The sequence below is a fragment of the Pagrus pagrus genome (assembly GCF_965226575.1).
Source record: "Pagrus pagrus genome assembly, chromosome: 23".
In the NCBI taxonomy this organism is placed as follows: domain Eukaryota; kingdom Metazoa; phylum Chordata; class Actinopteri; order Spariformes; family Sparidae; genus Pagrus; species Pagrus pagrus.
The window spans coordinates 10,537,519-10,554,054 of record NC_140205.1 but is presented as its reverse complement, the minus strand read 5'-3'; the positions used below and the strand labels follow the sequence as shown (position 1 = coordinate 10,554,054).

General features: G+C 42.7%; 1 protein-coding gene across 15 annotated transcripts in view; it reads left to right on the top strand.

The window, feature by feature from the left end:
* The window catches only part of wnk1b (WNK lysine deficient protein kinase 1b), a 95,591-nt gene that overhangs the window by 70,603 nt on the left and 8,452 nt on the right, over window positions 1-16,536 (top strand). For 5 of the 15 annotated variants that reach the window (XM_084346130.1, XM_084346131.1, XM_084346123.1 and 2 more), the window contains 20 exons: window positions 2,305-2,568; window positions 3,655-3,725; window positions 3,839-3,989; window positions 4,157-4,273; window positions 4,394-4,504; window positions 4,674-4,725; window positions 4,974-5,114; window positions 6,450-7,356; window positions 7,436-7,749; window positions 7,832-7,902; window positions 8,222-8,278; window positions 9,364-9,447; window positions 9,537-9,570; window positions 9,657-9,724; window positions 10,722-11,012; window positions 11,104-11,375; window positions 11,725-11,800; window positions 11,896-12,025; window positions 13,257-13,454; window positions 13,836-13,928. In XM_084346130.1, the coding sequence (XP_084202256.1) occupies window positions 2,305-2,568; window positions 3,655-3,725; window positions 3,839-3,989; window positions 4,157-4,273; window positions 4,394-4,504; window positions 4,674-4,725; window positions 4,974-5,114; window positions 6,450-7,356; window positions 7,436-7,749; window positions 7,832-7,902; window positions 8,222-8,278; window positions 9,364-9,447; window positions 9,537-9,570; window positions 9,657-9,724; window positions 10,722-11,012; window positions 11,104-11,375; window positions 11,725-11,800; window positions 11,896-12,025; window positions 13,257-13,454; window positions 13,836-13,928 (3,502 nt within the window). The other 10 variants (XM_084346134.1, XM_084346132.1, XM_084346137.1 and 7 more) reach the window with 7 other exon arrangements.

Genomic DNA, 16,536 nt, shown 5'->3' with positions numbered 1-16,536 from the left:
ACTTTTTCGTCAGCTCAGCTTGTTTCTTCTATTTTTCTTTCCATTCTCCGGCTCGCTCATTGGCATGCTGCCTGTGCTCATCACTGGGTTTGTTTTTATGTGTATTTATACATGCCTACTTGTCTTTGTTGGTATGCTTATGGTTTTTGTAAAAAACGGATGTGTGTATGTTTCTCTGTGTGTTTTTAGTTTTGTGATCTCAGTCCGGCTCCCAGTATAGAACATCTTTTTCTTCTGTACCAGCTAGCTCTGGTTCAGGTACAATTATATATGTTGGTGTATTTGAATATACTGTATTTAGTGGCCCATGTGTGCCTATCCTTATGTATAAGTGTGTTTGTATGTGTGCATCTTAGTTGGTAATTGTGTGTCTACGTGATTTGGACATCCCTCTTGTTTGTATGCTGTTTAGATATAGCCTTTTGTTGATGCCTATGGCCCTGTATTTCTCCTTTGTTCACCGTGAGAGACAGACGTGAGCAGTGAAGAATCTTGTTTCTCCAGGCCGGTGTCCAGTATGGTGTTCTATTAAAGAAACAAAAGAAATATTCACATTCTTTAGAGTCTTATGTAGCATTTTGTAAATTGATATATCATCTACAAAGTGAGCAACGCAGCATGCAAAATCTCCAGTTGCCGACATGTTAATTATTAGACAGATGTACGTCAGAAGGTTTAAGTGCATTTTATCTTGTATCTATGAAGGGAATTGATTATGAAGAATGATTCACAATGACTTCAGCAACTTCAAAATTAAGTTAATAAGCTTGGCATGGCTACTTATGTTTAGCTTTAGATCTCTGTGATATGCATAAATAGACTACAGTGAAAGTCATTTAAAGGTACCCTGTGGATTCTTTGACTCTAGTAGCACTTAAGGGCAGTCGTATCGTGAGCGGGTGCCTGTTTTGTTTGTCAATTGCACAAGGTAACATGAGGGTCACAACACAAAGTCTTGCCAATTGTTTCACACTGTTTCACTGATTGACAGATGGCTGTAATGCTCCAACATACACAGCAATGCGCCAACAAAGGCAGGGAGGAAGAAGGCTGCTAGCGAGTAAACATGGATGTACAGTGCACGTTTCAAACATTTAATAAAAATCGCCTTTTGTAAATGTAATTTGACTTTGTTAGACGTCAAGGATTCACACAATGCCTTTTGTTGAGTAACACTGAATGTAAACATGTACAGGTACTGTACTACATGGAACTATTAGCTGTTTATGTATCATTCTTGATCTATTACCGATCCCTCTATATGACCTTCATAAGCTAATTAGACCATCAGCGAGAAGATTAGCTACAGTATTTCTGGATAAATATTACAGGTATTCTTAATGCCCGTTACTGGATTGGATTCCGACTAATCCAGGCTGGATAAGTCATAAAACCAGAATTTTTTTTTATGGAGGATTGCTGAGGAAGGATTGAGGGCTCTCACAGCCTGAGTAAAGAAGCTGCACTGTAGTTTGGCGGAACAACATTGCGCTTAAAACAAAGTTTACTCTTCACCATCATTATCTTTTGCCCACAGAGGACAAGTACTTTCTAGTAGCTTAAGAACTCAGAACTTTGAATTTAACTCTTTGCACCTGCTTGCCACCTAGTGAAGATTAGCAAAGTGTTTTTGCCTGCATTGAATCCAAACCATGGCTATTTAGGCATCAATTCATTGGCCAATTTTCCCAGAAGTATTAGAGCTGTGTGAGGAAACATCTGTTGGTAGCCCTGTGTCTCAGTTTTTATATGGTTTATAGCTGTACTCGACCTTGTCTGTAGAGATCTAAGTTGTTTGTGGTTGCATGATCTTAGAGTCTTGTGTGTTTTATGCAGTCGTCCTGTCACAGAGTTTGCTGTTCCATTTGAGATGTTGTCACTAATAGGCTTGATCAATGTCCCAGTTGTCGTCTTGCTCGGAAAGTTTTTTCTTAAGTTTCTCAGAGTCAAACGTGTCAGTAATGGGTCAGTGAGCTATGGGTGGCCCTTTGTCCTGGTCTCATGATTTATTATGGAGATCAGTGCTCACAAGCTTTATTTATTTTTTGATGTGTATAAACCAACAGTAAGACCAGCTTCAGCTCACTGTTCCATCACCACGCCAGTTGACTTCAAATCTGTCATCACATCTGATCACTTGTCGGGTTTATCTACTTCCTCACCCTCCCAGTGACGTTGCTGCCCCCCTTCCCCTCACTTTTTTCCTCCTACCCGTCCTCTGCCTCATCCACATTCTTCTTTCTCCTTTCTTTTTCCTTTCTGCCTCCTCCTCTTCCTCTTTCTGGCCCTTCCTCCTCTTTTCAGCCCAGTGTAACTCCGTCTACCGTTTCCTTGGTGACCCCGCCCTCTGCGTCGCCGTCCCTCCCTGTCGTGGCATCCCCTCCCTCTCCTCTGCCGCTCCCTGTTGGGGTGGTGCCTACTATTTCCCCTCCTCCTCCTCCTCCTCCTCCTCTTCCTCCTCCTCCTTCTTCTGTGCCCACACCTGTGCCTCAGCCATTGGCCACCGTGGTGCCAATCATCAGTGTAGTCACCGCCCCGCCAGATACTCCCATGGAACCCCTTCCCCAGGTACTGGACAGTCAAAGCCCACCACTGGATGTGTTGTCCCTGTTCACTGCTGCAAAGAGCCTTGGATTGTTTTTATGGTCCGAGATGTGTATGGAAGGGAAGCTTTTTTGTCTGCATATTATACATATTGTTCCTCAGACAAGATTATTCTTATGTTGAAACCTTACTTTTACCTGGGAAGTGTGCTCACCCGAGATTCACTCAAACTTGTCGTAAATCACTCGTTTTACCCTCGCGAGATTTCATCATCACCTGTTTTGCCCTTTGTGCGGAAGAGTTTCATTCACAAAAATCTTGCCCGAGAGGAAAAAGAAATAATTTGATGCCACGGAGCCTAAGTCCTGCTGCCAGAAATCAAATTCTGCAGTTTCTAGAGTTGTATTAGAGGACCTGAAGTGAACTGTAACAGTTAGATGCTAAAAGTTAAAAGGTCATTCATATCACGTAATTGTGATTCAATCAAACAAGGGTTTTCCTCTTGTGAAGAAAGGCAGACTATCTGTGCATGACCCAAAGGACAGGTCTTGACCACAGAAATTCCCTCAAATACAAGGTACAAGGAAATTAATGTGTCATCTGTGTGCCAGCGATAAGGACTGATTTACTTTTACAATTGAGCAACAATTGTTGGAAAGGCTCCCTGAGTTGTTTATGTGATGTCACTGAGCCAGTGAAAGATTTAAAACATGCTGCAGGAGACAGTTGGTCTACTGGTCCGCTAATGACGTCTAATAGAATCAATCAATTACTGTCCGCAGATTCTCTTTTTGGTCCAAGTTAAACATTTTTTATTTCTATGAAGTCATTCATAAATTTGATTATGATACAAGGTTGCATGTGTTTTTTGGAGACACTGTATGAATACAATCTTTCTGTGGCAGCTCCTGCTTTGCTCCTTTTTGTTCCATGCTCTAGTTTTAGTTCTTTATCCCAAAACTTGCTCTATCTAGTTAGTTTTTTCTTTTACTTTTGTCAGACTTTGCTTATATTCCATGCTTTCCTCAAGTTTCCCTGGTGTTTGGTGCTGACACCGATCATACTGTGTGTGTGTATGTGCCTTTTCATGTGACTGTGTGTGTGTTGCAGTCTGCCTCTCAGTCTTCAGAGCTGTCCCAGTCCCAACTACAGCCACCTCAAGTTCTCTCATCTATAGAGAGGTAATACATGCATCCACGAGCAAACTCTCACACAGAATTACTGATCGTGAAGCTCACACTCTTCTTTTTCTTCTCGAACTAAATGTGACCTTTGTGTGTCCTCTCTCCCTCAGCGGCCATTCTGAGACTTCAGGCCTGAGCGACGGCAACGAGGGAGGAGGAGGTCGTCACGAGGGTCGCTCCACCAAGCGTCATCAGAGACGTTCTGTTCGAAGTCGATCACGCCATGAGAAGCTTGCCAAGGCCAAACTCAATGTTCTCAATGTAATAGCACATCGTATAAATCCTATTTACACTGTACCACTGTGGGAATGTATTGGTTGTTACAGAGTTATGAGTTTCAGTAAAACTAATGAGCATCTAATCAAATAATCATCTGTTTACTCCTTCTTTCTGATTGCCTTTTTCTTTATCTGTGTTCGTGTGTGTAGATCTCCAACCGAGGGGACAGGGTAGCAGAGTGTCAGCTGGAGACCCACAACAGGAAGATGGTGACTTTCAGGTTCGACCTTGACGGAGACAACCCTGAGGAGATTGCTCAAATCATGGTACACACAGTCCACCACTCTTTTTATTCATTCACTCTCTCCAACCATATTAACAGCGCTGTATAAAGACCTGAGTATGATTTACTTTCAAGTTTCCCTGCGGTGTGTGTGTGTGTCCAGGTTCAGAGTGAGTTTATCCTGGAGAGTGAGAGGGAGTCGTTCATTGAGCAGGTCCGAGAGGTGATTGAGAACGCTGATGAGAAGGGTCTGGAGAGAGACACAAACAGTCAGGTAAATAAAACCCTGACACTTTAATAATCTCTCTCTTCCCCTGTTTACCTTCTTCTTTGTGTTTTTTTTTTTTTGATAGAAAAATGCTAAAATATTTGCTTTTTCATGAAGTCGTTATTGCTTTTGTACAGTTTGTGTGCATACATGTTTTTATCTTGTTGATCTACAGATGGCAGGTGATAAGGTGCAGCAGATTCCTGCTATATCTGTCCCCATGCCAGGTAAAAACAACAATATGAAAAGCCTTAGAATAACAGTAACGCTGGGTTTAGTGTCAGGGGCAACAGGGCAGCACAGGTTGTAAATGTTTGTGTCCTTGAGCACAGCACTCCAAATAAATGTACAAGAAATATATCACATTTACTCTGTGAAGCTCCTGTTCATTAACTTTGTAAATATTAGTTTGCATGTTATTCTCTTATAGAGTAAAAGATAACAATGACATTTATCGACATTCTTCTCTTGCCAGACATCCCTCCCAGTGCAACAGCACAAGTGGTCCACTCAGCAGGTCGGAGGTTCATCGTCAGCCCTGTACCTGAAGCAAGGCTGAAGGAGCAAATGTTTCCCACCGCGTCGTCTCCTGCCCCTGCACCTCCTGTTGAAACAGGTCAGGAGTGTGTGTGTGTGTGTGTGTGTGTGTGTGTGTGTGTGTGTGTGTGTGTGTGTGTGTGTGTGTGTCTGTGTGTGTGTGTGTGTGTGTGTGTGTGTGTGTGTGTGTGACCTTTAAAGGCCAACTAGCAATTTAGTTGTTTTCTTTTCCAAAGAACTGGGTTTTGTTTACAGCCTGTCCATCAATGTTTCTTGCACCGTCGGACTCCCACATAAGAAGCCTGCGTTAAATAATTAAATTAAAACATTTTGCTGAAATGTTATAATGATAACCCACAAAAAAAGAAATACAAGAATAAGACCCAGGCAGTAAAAAAGAAAATAAAACAACAACTGTATTTTCCTTAAACTCACAAATTAAAGTGTACTTAGCCACTAACGCTTATCAGATTAAGCTGTAATGCTTTTAGAGGAAATTGCCCAAATGTTCCGGCCAAATGCAATAACACACTGGCATTTATTAAATTGATAGCATGGGATCTTGTGCTGGAACATTAGAATGTAAAACTGTATCCAATCTTGTGTCAGATATTGGGGAATTTAAACATTGTGCTGTTAAAATATATCAAAAATACATTTTGCATCATACAATGTTTAAAAAAAACAAAGCAGTGATTAAAAAATGTTTCTTAATCCTTCTTCTATTTTCTAAATAATACAAAGAGGATCTGGCATAATTTGTTAGTGGATTCACATAACTTTGCAAACAGATGGGGACTAATCCAGTCAGGATCAAGTGGTTCACCATCCTCTCCTCTCCACACTCTGACCTCGACACATGCTGAAACCTAGATTTCCTGAGTGGGATTCAAACCTAGAATTACTAGTAAGTCACTGACGTAACCATCACAAGAAGGCCCTCTATGTAAGCCAAGCGTAGCCTTTAAAAGAGAAATCCAGGAATTCAGCATCAACTCAACATTGTTGGATCATTGACCGTATAAAATAAGGACTGAGCTTTCAGGTCTGAAAGTGAAGCCAAAGCATTCTTTTGGCCAGCAGGGAGTGAGTCGACTAGTTGCAAAAAGTCTGATTGGATGTAAGCCATTGAGAAAATGACCCTACTTCTCACTTTATTCATTACCTCCGTAAACAGTTTCCTAATGAGTTTATAGTTTCAATCTCTAGTTTCAAGTTCTCATCAATACAGAAAGATGTTCATTTAGTAAATGTTGGTGACATTTTGAGTTAAATAGATGATGAATCAGGGTGCAGGCTACCTGTGATGTTTAAAATAACACTCAATTTCAATCGGCAAGTCAATAAAACCAGGTATTGTTAGGTTAAGGATCATCTTACTCTTGGGGTTAAACCTGTGTTTCTTTTGTTCCAGTTCTTCCTGCTTCTGTCCTACCTTCATCTCAGACTCCAGGCCAAGGTTTGGCGTTGTCCCAGTCTGCCGGAGCAATCAACTTACGACAAGCCTTCTCTGAGCTCCAGCAGAGCCAGAATCAGTTCGACTCTGGTCCCAGCACGGCCCCGGCCTCCATCCACTCCACCCATCCTCCTCTGCAGCCTGCAGCGGCTGCTGTCCCCTCACAGGCCAGCGCAGTCACTCCTGCTGTGGATCTCACTGCTGGTCTTGTCCCTATGAATTTAAAACAGGAGCAGGTCTTGGAGCCCTCCCTTCCTCCCCCTTCCTCCACCATTCCTTCTTCTGTGCCCGCTGTCTGTCTCAGCCCCCCTTGTTCCTCCTCACCTCCTGCCACTGTGGTGAATCAGTCCATCCTTCAGTCACAGCTGGGGATGCAGGCTGTGTCGCAACCCCAGGGACAGGTGCAGGTCCAGGGGCAAGCACAAATTCAGCCCCAGGCTTTCACCCAGCCTCCATCTCAAACTGTCTCTGCTGTCATTGCTACTTCTTCCACTTTACCACCGGCCAGCATCCCGCCAACAATGCTCACCTCTCCTCCCCCGACCCTCACTGCTCCCCTTGTATCCTCTCCCCCCTCCACTCTTACATCCACTGAAGTCTTGTCCTCAATCTCTCCCACCTCCTCCTCTGCCCCTTCCCTCTCCTCCACTGTCATCCCCACTACTGCCATCCCCGGCCCTCAGCTTGCTCCCTCTGCCGCCTCCCAACACTCTTCCCCTCCCTCCTCCACCTCCTCTGCCGCTGTGGGGCTCCAGCCAGTGACCACCAATGTTCCTTCAGTGCAGCCAACTTTGGTGCACTCCCAGCCGCAGACAGCCGCCTTACCTGGGCAGACACACACACACTGTGGGGAATGCGATGCGAGGTGAGAAGAGGCCGATGTGTCTTTATTTAGTTTCTTTACTTTGTTTAAGTTGTAGATCATTCAGTGATATCTTTCTCAGGTGTGAGGCTGAGTCCCAAGGCAAACCCGACGACATCCAAGCCCTAGAGAAGAAGCTGCGCTCTCTCTTCATGGACCTCGGCGGAGGAGTGCCACCCACTCAGGGGGACATCGTAGCTGCTGACCCTGCCTCTGTAGCCTCCATGGGAGGTACCTCCTCCCCTATAGGCCCCTGCTCTACCTCCAGCACATCTGTCACCACACCTGGCTCCACCCTGCCTGCCAATCCCCCTCAGCCCCCCTCTAGCCTCGCGCTGGGATCACCTGCTCCAATCCAGGGCCCTGGAACACCTATCTCCACCCCTGCACAGATTGGTAGGTAGATGGATGCGTGTTTCTGAATATAAGATTATGCTAGTTACCGTGTGTTTTGATAATTTTGCTTGCTGACTTTCAGTTTCTACAGTCGTCCCTGCCTCATCCTTTGGCCAGACCACTCCATCCAAAACCCCCTTATCCAGGGTACCGGTGAGTGATTAGCTGAAGAAAACCATTTATTGTTGGATTTTTTAAAAATGTAATTCTATGATCCGCTATCAGACCAGTGTTTGTTTTTAAAATACATTTCCTGGTTAATTTACAGATAAAGGTTAAGAAGTCAGCGATGAACTTATCTTTAGAATGTATAGGTGTTTCTACTCACTTTCCTTACAACTCATCTGGCATGTAAACTCCTTTTAACATTCTCCACAATGAACACCATTCTCATAACCTCCTCTACGGATCTCTTCCCTCTCATTTCTCCCACTCTGTCTCTTTCTCATCACCTCTCTGTCTCTGGGATTAGGCCAGTTCTCCTCCTTCAGAACTCCTGCCATCTTTCCCTGGACCTTGTCTAATACAGGTGTTTTTTTGCTCATTTTTAGATTTTCCAATGCAATGCAATACTGTATTCATACTGAGCCTGTAATGCTTATGATTACAGTACCATGTGGCATCTGGTGTGTGTGAATTGTGCTTCTGCTGTGCAAAAAGACATGTGATTATAGTGACTATTGGATATTTTTAAGGCTAGCAAAACCACAAGCCATTTTACTTTAAAAGAAAAAGATTAATTTTGATAACACATACACAAAAGATACAAATTAAATATGCAAATCACATCAAACTGTACAGATGTTCAACATCCAAAACAACTGAATGCCCAGTCGAGCTCAACGAGGGAGAAGAATGTAAAATCAAACAGATATGATGAACTGCAACTTTGAATGAAGAAAAATTATGGAGGATGAAACTAATAGGACTGGAGAGAAGCTTGTTCAGAGCTGGACAGAGAGAGACAGAGGTGGCGGGCAGACCGAGGACCGGGTAATTCAGGGCAGAGAAGAAACTGAACTGACTGTAACTTCCAGACTGTTTTGTTGTGCCTGTGAAAACTGGCGTCCCAAAAATAGACCTCTTATTTAACCGCTGAACAATGAGATATGACTCTCGGCTCTTTTATGAAAAATCTGACCTGCCAAGTTTCCGACACTCACTCCTCTTCCCTTATGTAACTCTCATGGGTGAGACTTGTCCTGTTTGATTAAGATAATCCTGCTGCAGTCGAAGCTCACGCGGGACTTGATTTTAATGATTTCCTTTTTAATTGCAGTTAAAATACTCAGGAGAATAAAATACCTTGTTCGTCCTCTAAATTGCCTTACCTTTGTTTGTGTGTGTGATGGCACAGGAGAGCGCTCTGATTTAGAGTTTCATGAAGTATTTAAGTAAAACAAAAACTTTTGGCTCCTTTAATTACGATTTGCTCGTAATCATTAATTAACAAACCACAATTTATAAACCAATAAAATCATATCTGCCGAATGCCAGTCCATGTGTGCTTTTGGCTGATTTGTGCTTCTGTTCAATTCATTTGTTCAATTCATCAACTTCAGTCTCTGTGCGTGTGTTTGTTTATTTCTGTGTGTGTGTCTCGTCTTTTTCCAGTCCCAGCAGCCTCTGGAGGACCTGGATGCTCAGTTGAGGAGAGCTCTGAGCCCAGAGACTGTTCCTGTCAGCACACACACACAGGTAAACACACAAATGTTTGGATATTACTCTGTAAATCCTGTTCTATTTCACTGCTAACCCATTTTATTTTCTCCTCATGTTGACCCCAGGCCTCTCACAGTGGCATTCCTTCAGTGGGACACAGTATGTATATTAACAAATCTATTAATCTATGTATCTGTCTCTATATCTGTGCGTCTGTCTAATATTTGTAAAAATCTGTCTTTTAGTTCCCTTTTCTCTGGAGGAAGACACTCTGTCCTCTCGTGCTCCTGGAATAAAACTGGGAAGATTTCAGGTGAGATTTCTGTCACGGACCACACATGACATGTCATGGGTCAAAGGGTCAGTTGATATAATAACCGTAGCCTTGATCCCAGCTGAAAAAGGCTATTAGAAACTTTCCATTTCAAGCATATTTCTTACAGGAAGAGTCTGAGAATCTGTTAAATTGCGTAATAGGGATAAAAGAAAACACCTGGAATCTTACAAATTGATCAATTTGCAGAAATTTCCAGTACTTTACAACTCGTTCCCCATTTGTGTCATTCCTTTAGATTGTTAGCTTTCAGGTGGCTTTCTCACACCAAATCTCGCTACCTTAGAAAGCAGATCTGTTAACCTTTTTTCTTTTTTGGAAAATAAAGTTTCTGCAGGTCCTTAAAAAGTCTAATAGTCTAAAACATGAAACCAATTACCACATTTTCTTTGGAGCACACACAGCTAATATATCGCGTTGTGAGGTGTGAGATAACGTGGTGTCTCTGCTCATGAAAAATATATCTCTTTCTGGAGGAAGTATGTTTAAATTGCTTCTGTTAATGTCACTTTCATTTAAAATTCAAGTTCAACTAGGTTTGGCTCAAGAATAGTGCATTTAGGGGTTGGTTGAAGTCTGTTGGAAATTTGAAACCTGCTACATCTTGTGCAAGAAAACACTCAAATTAGGGAACAAAGGAATTGGAATCACATGGGAAGTCAGAAAAACTTAAAAAGCCACAAGCAAACGCCTGCAATCAGCCAGTATTGTTCTGTATTCACATTTGGAGCTTCACAAAAAGTCCGGCCCTAGCACGACCCACTCAGCGCCAACAACGTTAACTCCTGCAACTCTAGTAAGCAAGTCTTATATGTACTTGTTGAAACCTGCAGAACCCCAGTAATGAACCTAGAGGTAGCACAGTTCATACTTGGGAAGAAAACCTGCTGAACAGTTTAACAGTAGCAGTTACTGTAAGTAATGCTGTTTTTCTCTGTTGCATCATCCTCTTTCTCTTACTCCTCTCACTGATTAGGTCTCCTTGGCTGCCGAGGAGCCTCCTGTCAAACCCCCGGCCTGCACTGAATCTTCCTCCACCACCTCCTCATCCTCCTCGTCTTCTTCCTCCTCGTCATCCTCAAGCCTTTCCAGCCCCGAGAACACACTGCACAAGGACTCCTCGTCTCCTCTGAGAGGGGGAGGAGGAGGAGGACGGGGAGGAGATGTTGTGGACGGACTCCCTCAAAGGACTCTGGGAGTCCAGGCCTCACCCCTCACATCACCCTGCCCCTCTCCTAAGCCCACCACGACCATCGGACGCTTCCAGGTATTTCTGGGGTTTCTTTCTAGGTACTGCACAAACTCAAAACTTTCCATTCACTCATTATTTCATCCAATATTTGGCTTTTGTATTTCAGGTTACCACCAACTCAGAGGCCCGTGTTGGTAGATTCTCAGTCAGTCGTGCCCCTGAGCAGATCCCCGAGCCCAGGCAGACCCCTCAACCCACTGCGCAAGCGGCTAACGGACCCAGTAATCCGGGGCAGCTTTTGAGTCCAGACTCTGCTCATAAAGCCTCGCTGCCTAGTCTAAACAACAACTCCTTCAATAACTCCTACATCAGCAGTGACAACGACTCTGAATTTGAGGATGAAGACTTCAAACGGGAAGTCGGCAGACTCCGAGAAAAGCAAGTTCGCCCTTTCTGTCTTCTCTAAAAAAGGAAATACAGTTCTGTTGCCCCGCCAACACTTTCTTTATCGAGGTTAACTGCTTTGTAGATTTTGCTCTCGTCTTCCTTCTCCCTCTGCGCCCCCAAAAATAGTAGGCTGTGCTCTGCTTCTCTTTTCTCCTCGTCTCTTTCCTCTTTCCTCACCCTCAAGAATGAGGTCAAGAACTCACTTTCTTTCATTACTTCTTTCGCTTCTTCTTTTCTGGAAATGTTCAGCGCTCCCTCCAAAACTGGTCCCTCACCCTCATTATCACTTTCTTTCTTTAACCTGTTCCTCATATTTGTCATTCCCTCTTCCCACCACCAGGCACATGCGTGAGATTCAGGCCCTCCACTCCCGCCAAAAGGACGAAATAGATAATCTCTTCACCAAGCTGGGAAAGGTAACTCACCTTTGTTATGTCAGTACAGATACTATTAACATCATATCATATACAGTACATTGTAAACAACCGTTCCTCCCTTGGTCTTGGCGTAGGTTCCTCCGGCCGCAGTGCTCCCTCCAGTTATAGGCTTGACTGGCAGAAGGAGACGACCCACCAAAAGCAAATCCTCCAAATCGTCCAGAACCAGCTCCACCCACGGCAGCAAGAGTCCGTTACAGCCAGGTAGGCTCATGTGTAAACACTTGTATTAAAGAGTTGGTTCACCAAAAGTCCAAAGCCACACAGTTTCCTACTTACTTCCAGTGGTAACTATCCATTCAATGCAATGGTTGGTTTGATTTGTCCAGGATCCCAACACAGTGGTGGTGAATGAGATTTGTTTTTTTGTTTTTCACACAACAGAAAATAGAAAAATAAGTACATCAGCATGTTAGCACTTGGCATTGTGAGCATGTTAGCATGTTGACGTAAGAATTTAACTCAAAACACAGCTGCACCTACAAAAAATGTACATGTAGCCTCCCATAGCTGCTAGCATTGCTGGAGAATCTTAAGTAAAAGTAAATATTGCATTCTATTGATGGATAGAAACTTTTATTCATTCATTCACACGTTGCATATCAATTTTTTGCTTACTTGTTATTTGCTTTATGGTATTCATAAGTAACCATCCACTGTCCATCTATCCACTGACCAAGAATAGTTGGAAACATTATATATTATCTTGAACCCTGAAAACAGGTCAGGTATAAAGCAATATTTTAATAGTTTTTAAAAGTCTTAGACAAAATTGTTTTGTAATTTACAACTTCAAACAGGTAATGCTCTGAGCATCTTCTTTGAAATGACTTTCCAACACGATAAATTGGATAATCGGAGGAGCACATTAATGTATGATTATTCTGGTATAAATTTAATGTTGTGAGCAGCACAATTTAAATCCCCACTTCACCAAAACCTGGACAAACCAAACCAAAGACACCACCAGAGGAAGGTGAGAAAATGTGTGTTTTTTGTTAGTTGGTTGAACTGACTATTCAGAAATGCAACAATTAAAATATTGATCTTGATCTTGTAGTCCACTACACTACAACATGGTGAAAAACTTTTACCCTAACGTCACACCGTCTCTGTGTTTATGCATCCGTGTGCACATATATGTGTGTGTGTGTGTGTTATCCGCTTGGTTTCACGTGCATGTGGGTGGAGCAGGCTCAGAGCTTGAACATTTCTGACTGCTTTCCCTGTCTGTCCCCCTCTGTGTGGTTGTGTGTGCGGGGGTGTCTGTGTAAATGTCCGTGGGGTGACGGGTGTCTCATCATGTCTTATCTTTGTGTATGTGTGTGTGTGTGTGTGTGTGTGTGTGTGTGTGTGTGTGTGTGTGTGTGTGTCTGGTCTCTGGTGTGTCGTACCTGCCCTGTCCTCTCCTGCCTATGCCTTGTGCTATCTCCAGGCAGCACTTTATCCGCCCAGAGCGTCCCCACCATGTACCCCGGCCAGCTGGCTCTTTTAGCCCCAGGAGGATTAGCCGATTCGAGCAGCAGTACTTTGCTCCAGCCACTCAAACCCTCTCCCTCCAGCAACAACCTGTGTTCGGCCTACACCAGCGAGGGGGCGCTCTCTGTTCCCAGCCTGTGTGCTCCCACCCCAGGTAGGCATGTGACTGTGAATCCCGGTCTGCAGCAGAGCTCACGAGCTTCCCCACAACATGAGAAACACTTTACATACAGACAAACACAAGTGCATGCAGTTGGTTTGTCTTCACTCCCTCACACATAGACACCTCTCACATCTTTTTCTATCTTTCTCTACCTGTGTCTCTCTCTGTGTAAACGGCGTGATGGCTAACTGTTGCATTGTTTCTGTGTGTTCCTTCACCTGTGTCTCTTTCCTTTCCTCTCAACCTTTCTGTCTTCCTCTTGTCTCGTCTGTCTGTCTCATTTTCTCTCCCTTTGACTTCCTCACCTCTTTCTCTTCTCTGCACTCTCCCTTTCTCCTCTCCTCCTTTTCTTTCCCTCCTCCCTCTCTTCAGGCTGTGTAAAGTTCAGCTGGGGTTCGGAGCGTTTGGCCTTCAAGCCTGGCGGCAGGAGGACGCGCTTTCTGAGTACGCCCTGCTTGGCTCTTTGTGTGTAACGCTTTATTTCTTTGCTCTTTCTCTTTTTATCCGTCGTCCTTACTTACTTTTCTTCTTTTTTTTCCTTTACTCCTATATCTGTCAAGTCACGGTCGTCCTGTCTTCCTGTGGGTTTCCTCCTTTGATGGAGGAAGACCCTCTGCTTCTGATATCACCAGTGTCCTGCAGGAAACTGGTGTCTCCAAAAAAGTCAGCTTTTCAGGCGTTAGTAGTAAACAATTATTCACCTGGGCGAAATCAGCTAAGCATGTAGGCTCACAGTATACTTTGCACACTTTTTCTTTACTGCAGCAATCGGGGTCGAAGTAATTTCCTTGGAATTACCAGTGAAACTAAATTTCTATCTTCTGTCTAAACAAGGTTTGCTGCCTTATGCAGATAAAATAAGTCATAAGCTGCTTGTTACTGTTTATTTTTACATTTACTACATAACTACCATACAGAAAATAACATTATTTTAGGTACAGAAGAAAAAGGGAAAATCGGATATAAGAGGTTACTGCAGGGCACAGACAATTAGCATTATGACAAATAGTCCTCTCTAAATCCCAGAGCTTCCCACTCCTAATCTTCTTCTTCTAACTCTATATCTTTCTCTTAGTGTTCTTGCTTTCTTTTAACATAGTCTTACTTGCCAACAACATCATCTCTTAACTTCACATTTAATGCAAACCATGTGCATTTTTGGCTGCGGGGAATAACAGCATTTTCAAACATAAAATATCATTATAATCGATAGAAAGGACAGAGCACAGTGCTGTCTAAAGTTGGGGCTGTCACCTGCAGCTCTTCATCTTTCACCTCACTGTGGCTGCTCCATCTTGTTCCATTATTGCTTGCAATAGTCGGTCAGTCAGATCAAAAACAATAAAAACTAATATCGAGAAGTCATTTCAGAACGTAAATACCTGGAATAACTTTTGCTTTTTAACGGTATCCAAAATAGAGTTGGGTTTCATGAAAATCTCCAGGATTATAACTTTAATTTCATAGCCATTAATGCATTGTAATTAGAAATGATTGCATGAACACAAGGTAGGGAATCGGAAATTGGCTGGTGGAGAGGATTCTCCAACATCAGCTGAAAAGCACATGGATTTTATGCTTTTTGCTCCAAGCCAACCTGTTAACAGTCAAATGAGCTTCAAATCCATTATTAAGCAGCCAGCAGCATTTCGGGCATATAACATACATTTCACCTCTCGTAAATTAGAGATCGATTGATGTGTCTTCTTCTTCTTCTGACCTTCGCCTCTGTGAAACAAGCAGACTAACAAGGAAAGACAAGTTGACACCTGATGACTTGATATTTCTTTTTTTAATAGGAAATGTATTCTTTGTTTTGATTATACTCGATTAATTGCAACGATTCGTTCATTTAAGCACAGTTCTGTTCAAAAACTGTGCATCAGTCTTCATTTCTTTATATTTTTCTGTGATTAAGAACTTGTTTTTCTCAGATCATATTATAATCATAATATGTAGTTAAATGTTTTGTGCTTGATGAAGGGATGTTAATGAATGCCTCTGAACCCTCTGCAGCTCAAACCCTTTCTCTCCCTCCTTTCCCTCACTCCCTTTCCCTCACCCCCTCCTCTCTCTCTCTCACCTGTTCCCCTATCACTGCACAGCCAGGAGGGGAGAGAGACAGACCTGGGTCTTATTGATAATAATTTATTGTTATCATAGTGAAGGAAGAAAAGTGATGTGACATTGGCAAAAAGTGTATTTATTTGTGCTTTGATATAAGGCTGAAAATTGGATTCGGTTTCCCATTTTGTTTCGGTTTATTCTGGCGATCAAATCAGAAATGTGTGCTGCAATTCAGCGATCTGGAAACAGGGTAGTTTTAAATATGAATCCCAATTTGGACCCAGTTCTGGTGCGGCCCTGTGAGCTGTAGAGAGGACTCAGAACCAGGGGTTGGTTACCCAAAAGCATCTTCAAGCCACAGCACACAGGCACGACTTTGATGCAGTGCGCAGAGTTTCAGTTCAGAAGTATTATCCTCAGGAGGTTTGGTTACAAAATATTTATATTCCAGTATTGAGTGGCCTGTTACAACTACACTGAGTCGGCGTCTGCACTCCCTCAGAAGGTTGCCCACATACCTTGTCAGAAGAAAAGCCTCTTCACTCTGTTGTTGAATATGGCGGACCAAAAGCATCACAAAAATAATAATAAACCATAATTATACAGTATAAAAGTGGATTAATTCTTCTGTTTACAATAAATGTTTTAATCTTTAATTAACATGTTTTTAAATGATGTCCTTATTGACGGTTGTTTTTGTTAATACTTTATTATTTTTTAACTATTTATCGATGGATTATATTCCATTAGTACAGTCTTCATGAATTCCCATTAAAATATCAAACAGTGACTTACTTAATAATTTAGTCCATTATTTCTGGATTCATAAATTAATTTGCAAACAGATTTATTAATGCTGTTTTTTATTGTCCAAGTAGTTATGAATTAATGAAAAGCTTCATTACTATTTCACTTACATTTGTGGTCCTCCATAGGTGATGTGTTTAAAGATGGCCGCCTCGTAACTTGACACTGGTGCAGAATACAGAACACACACCAGACACAC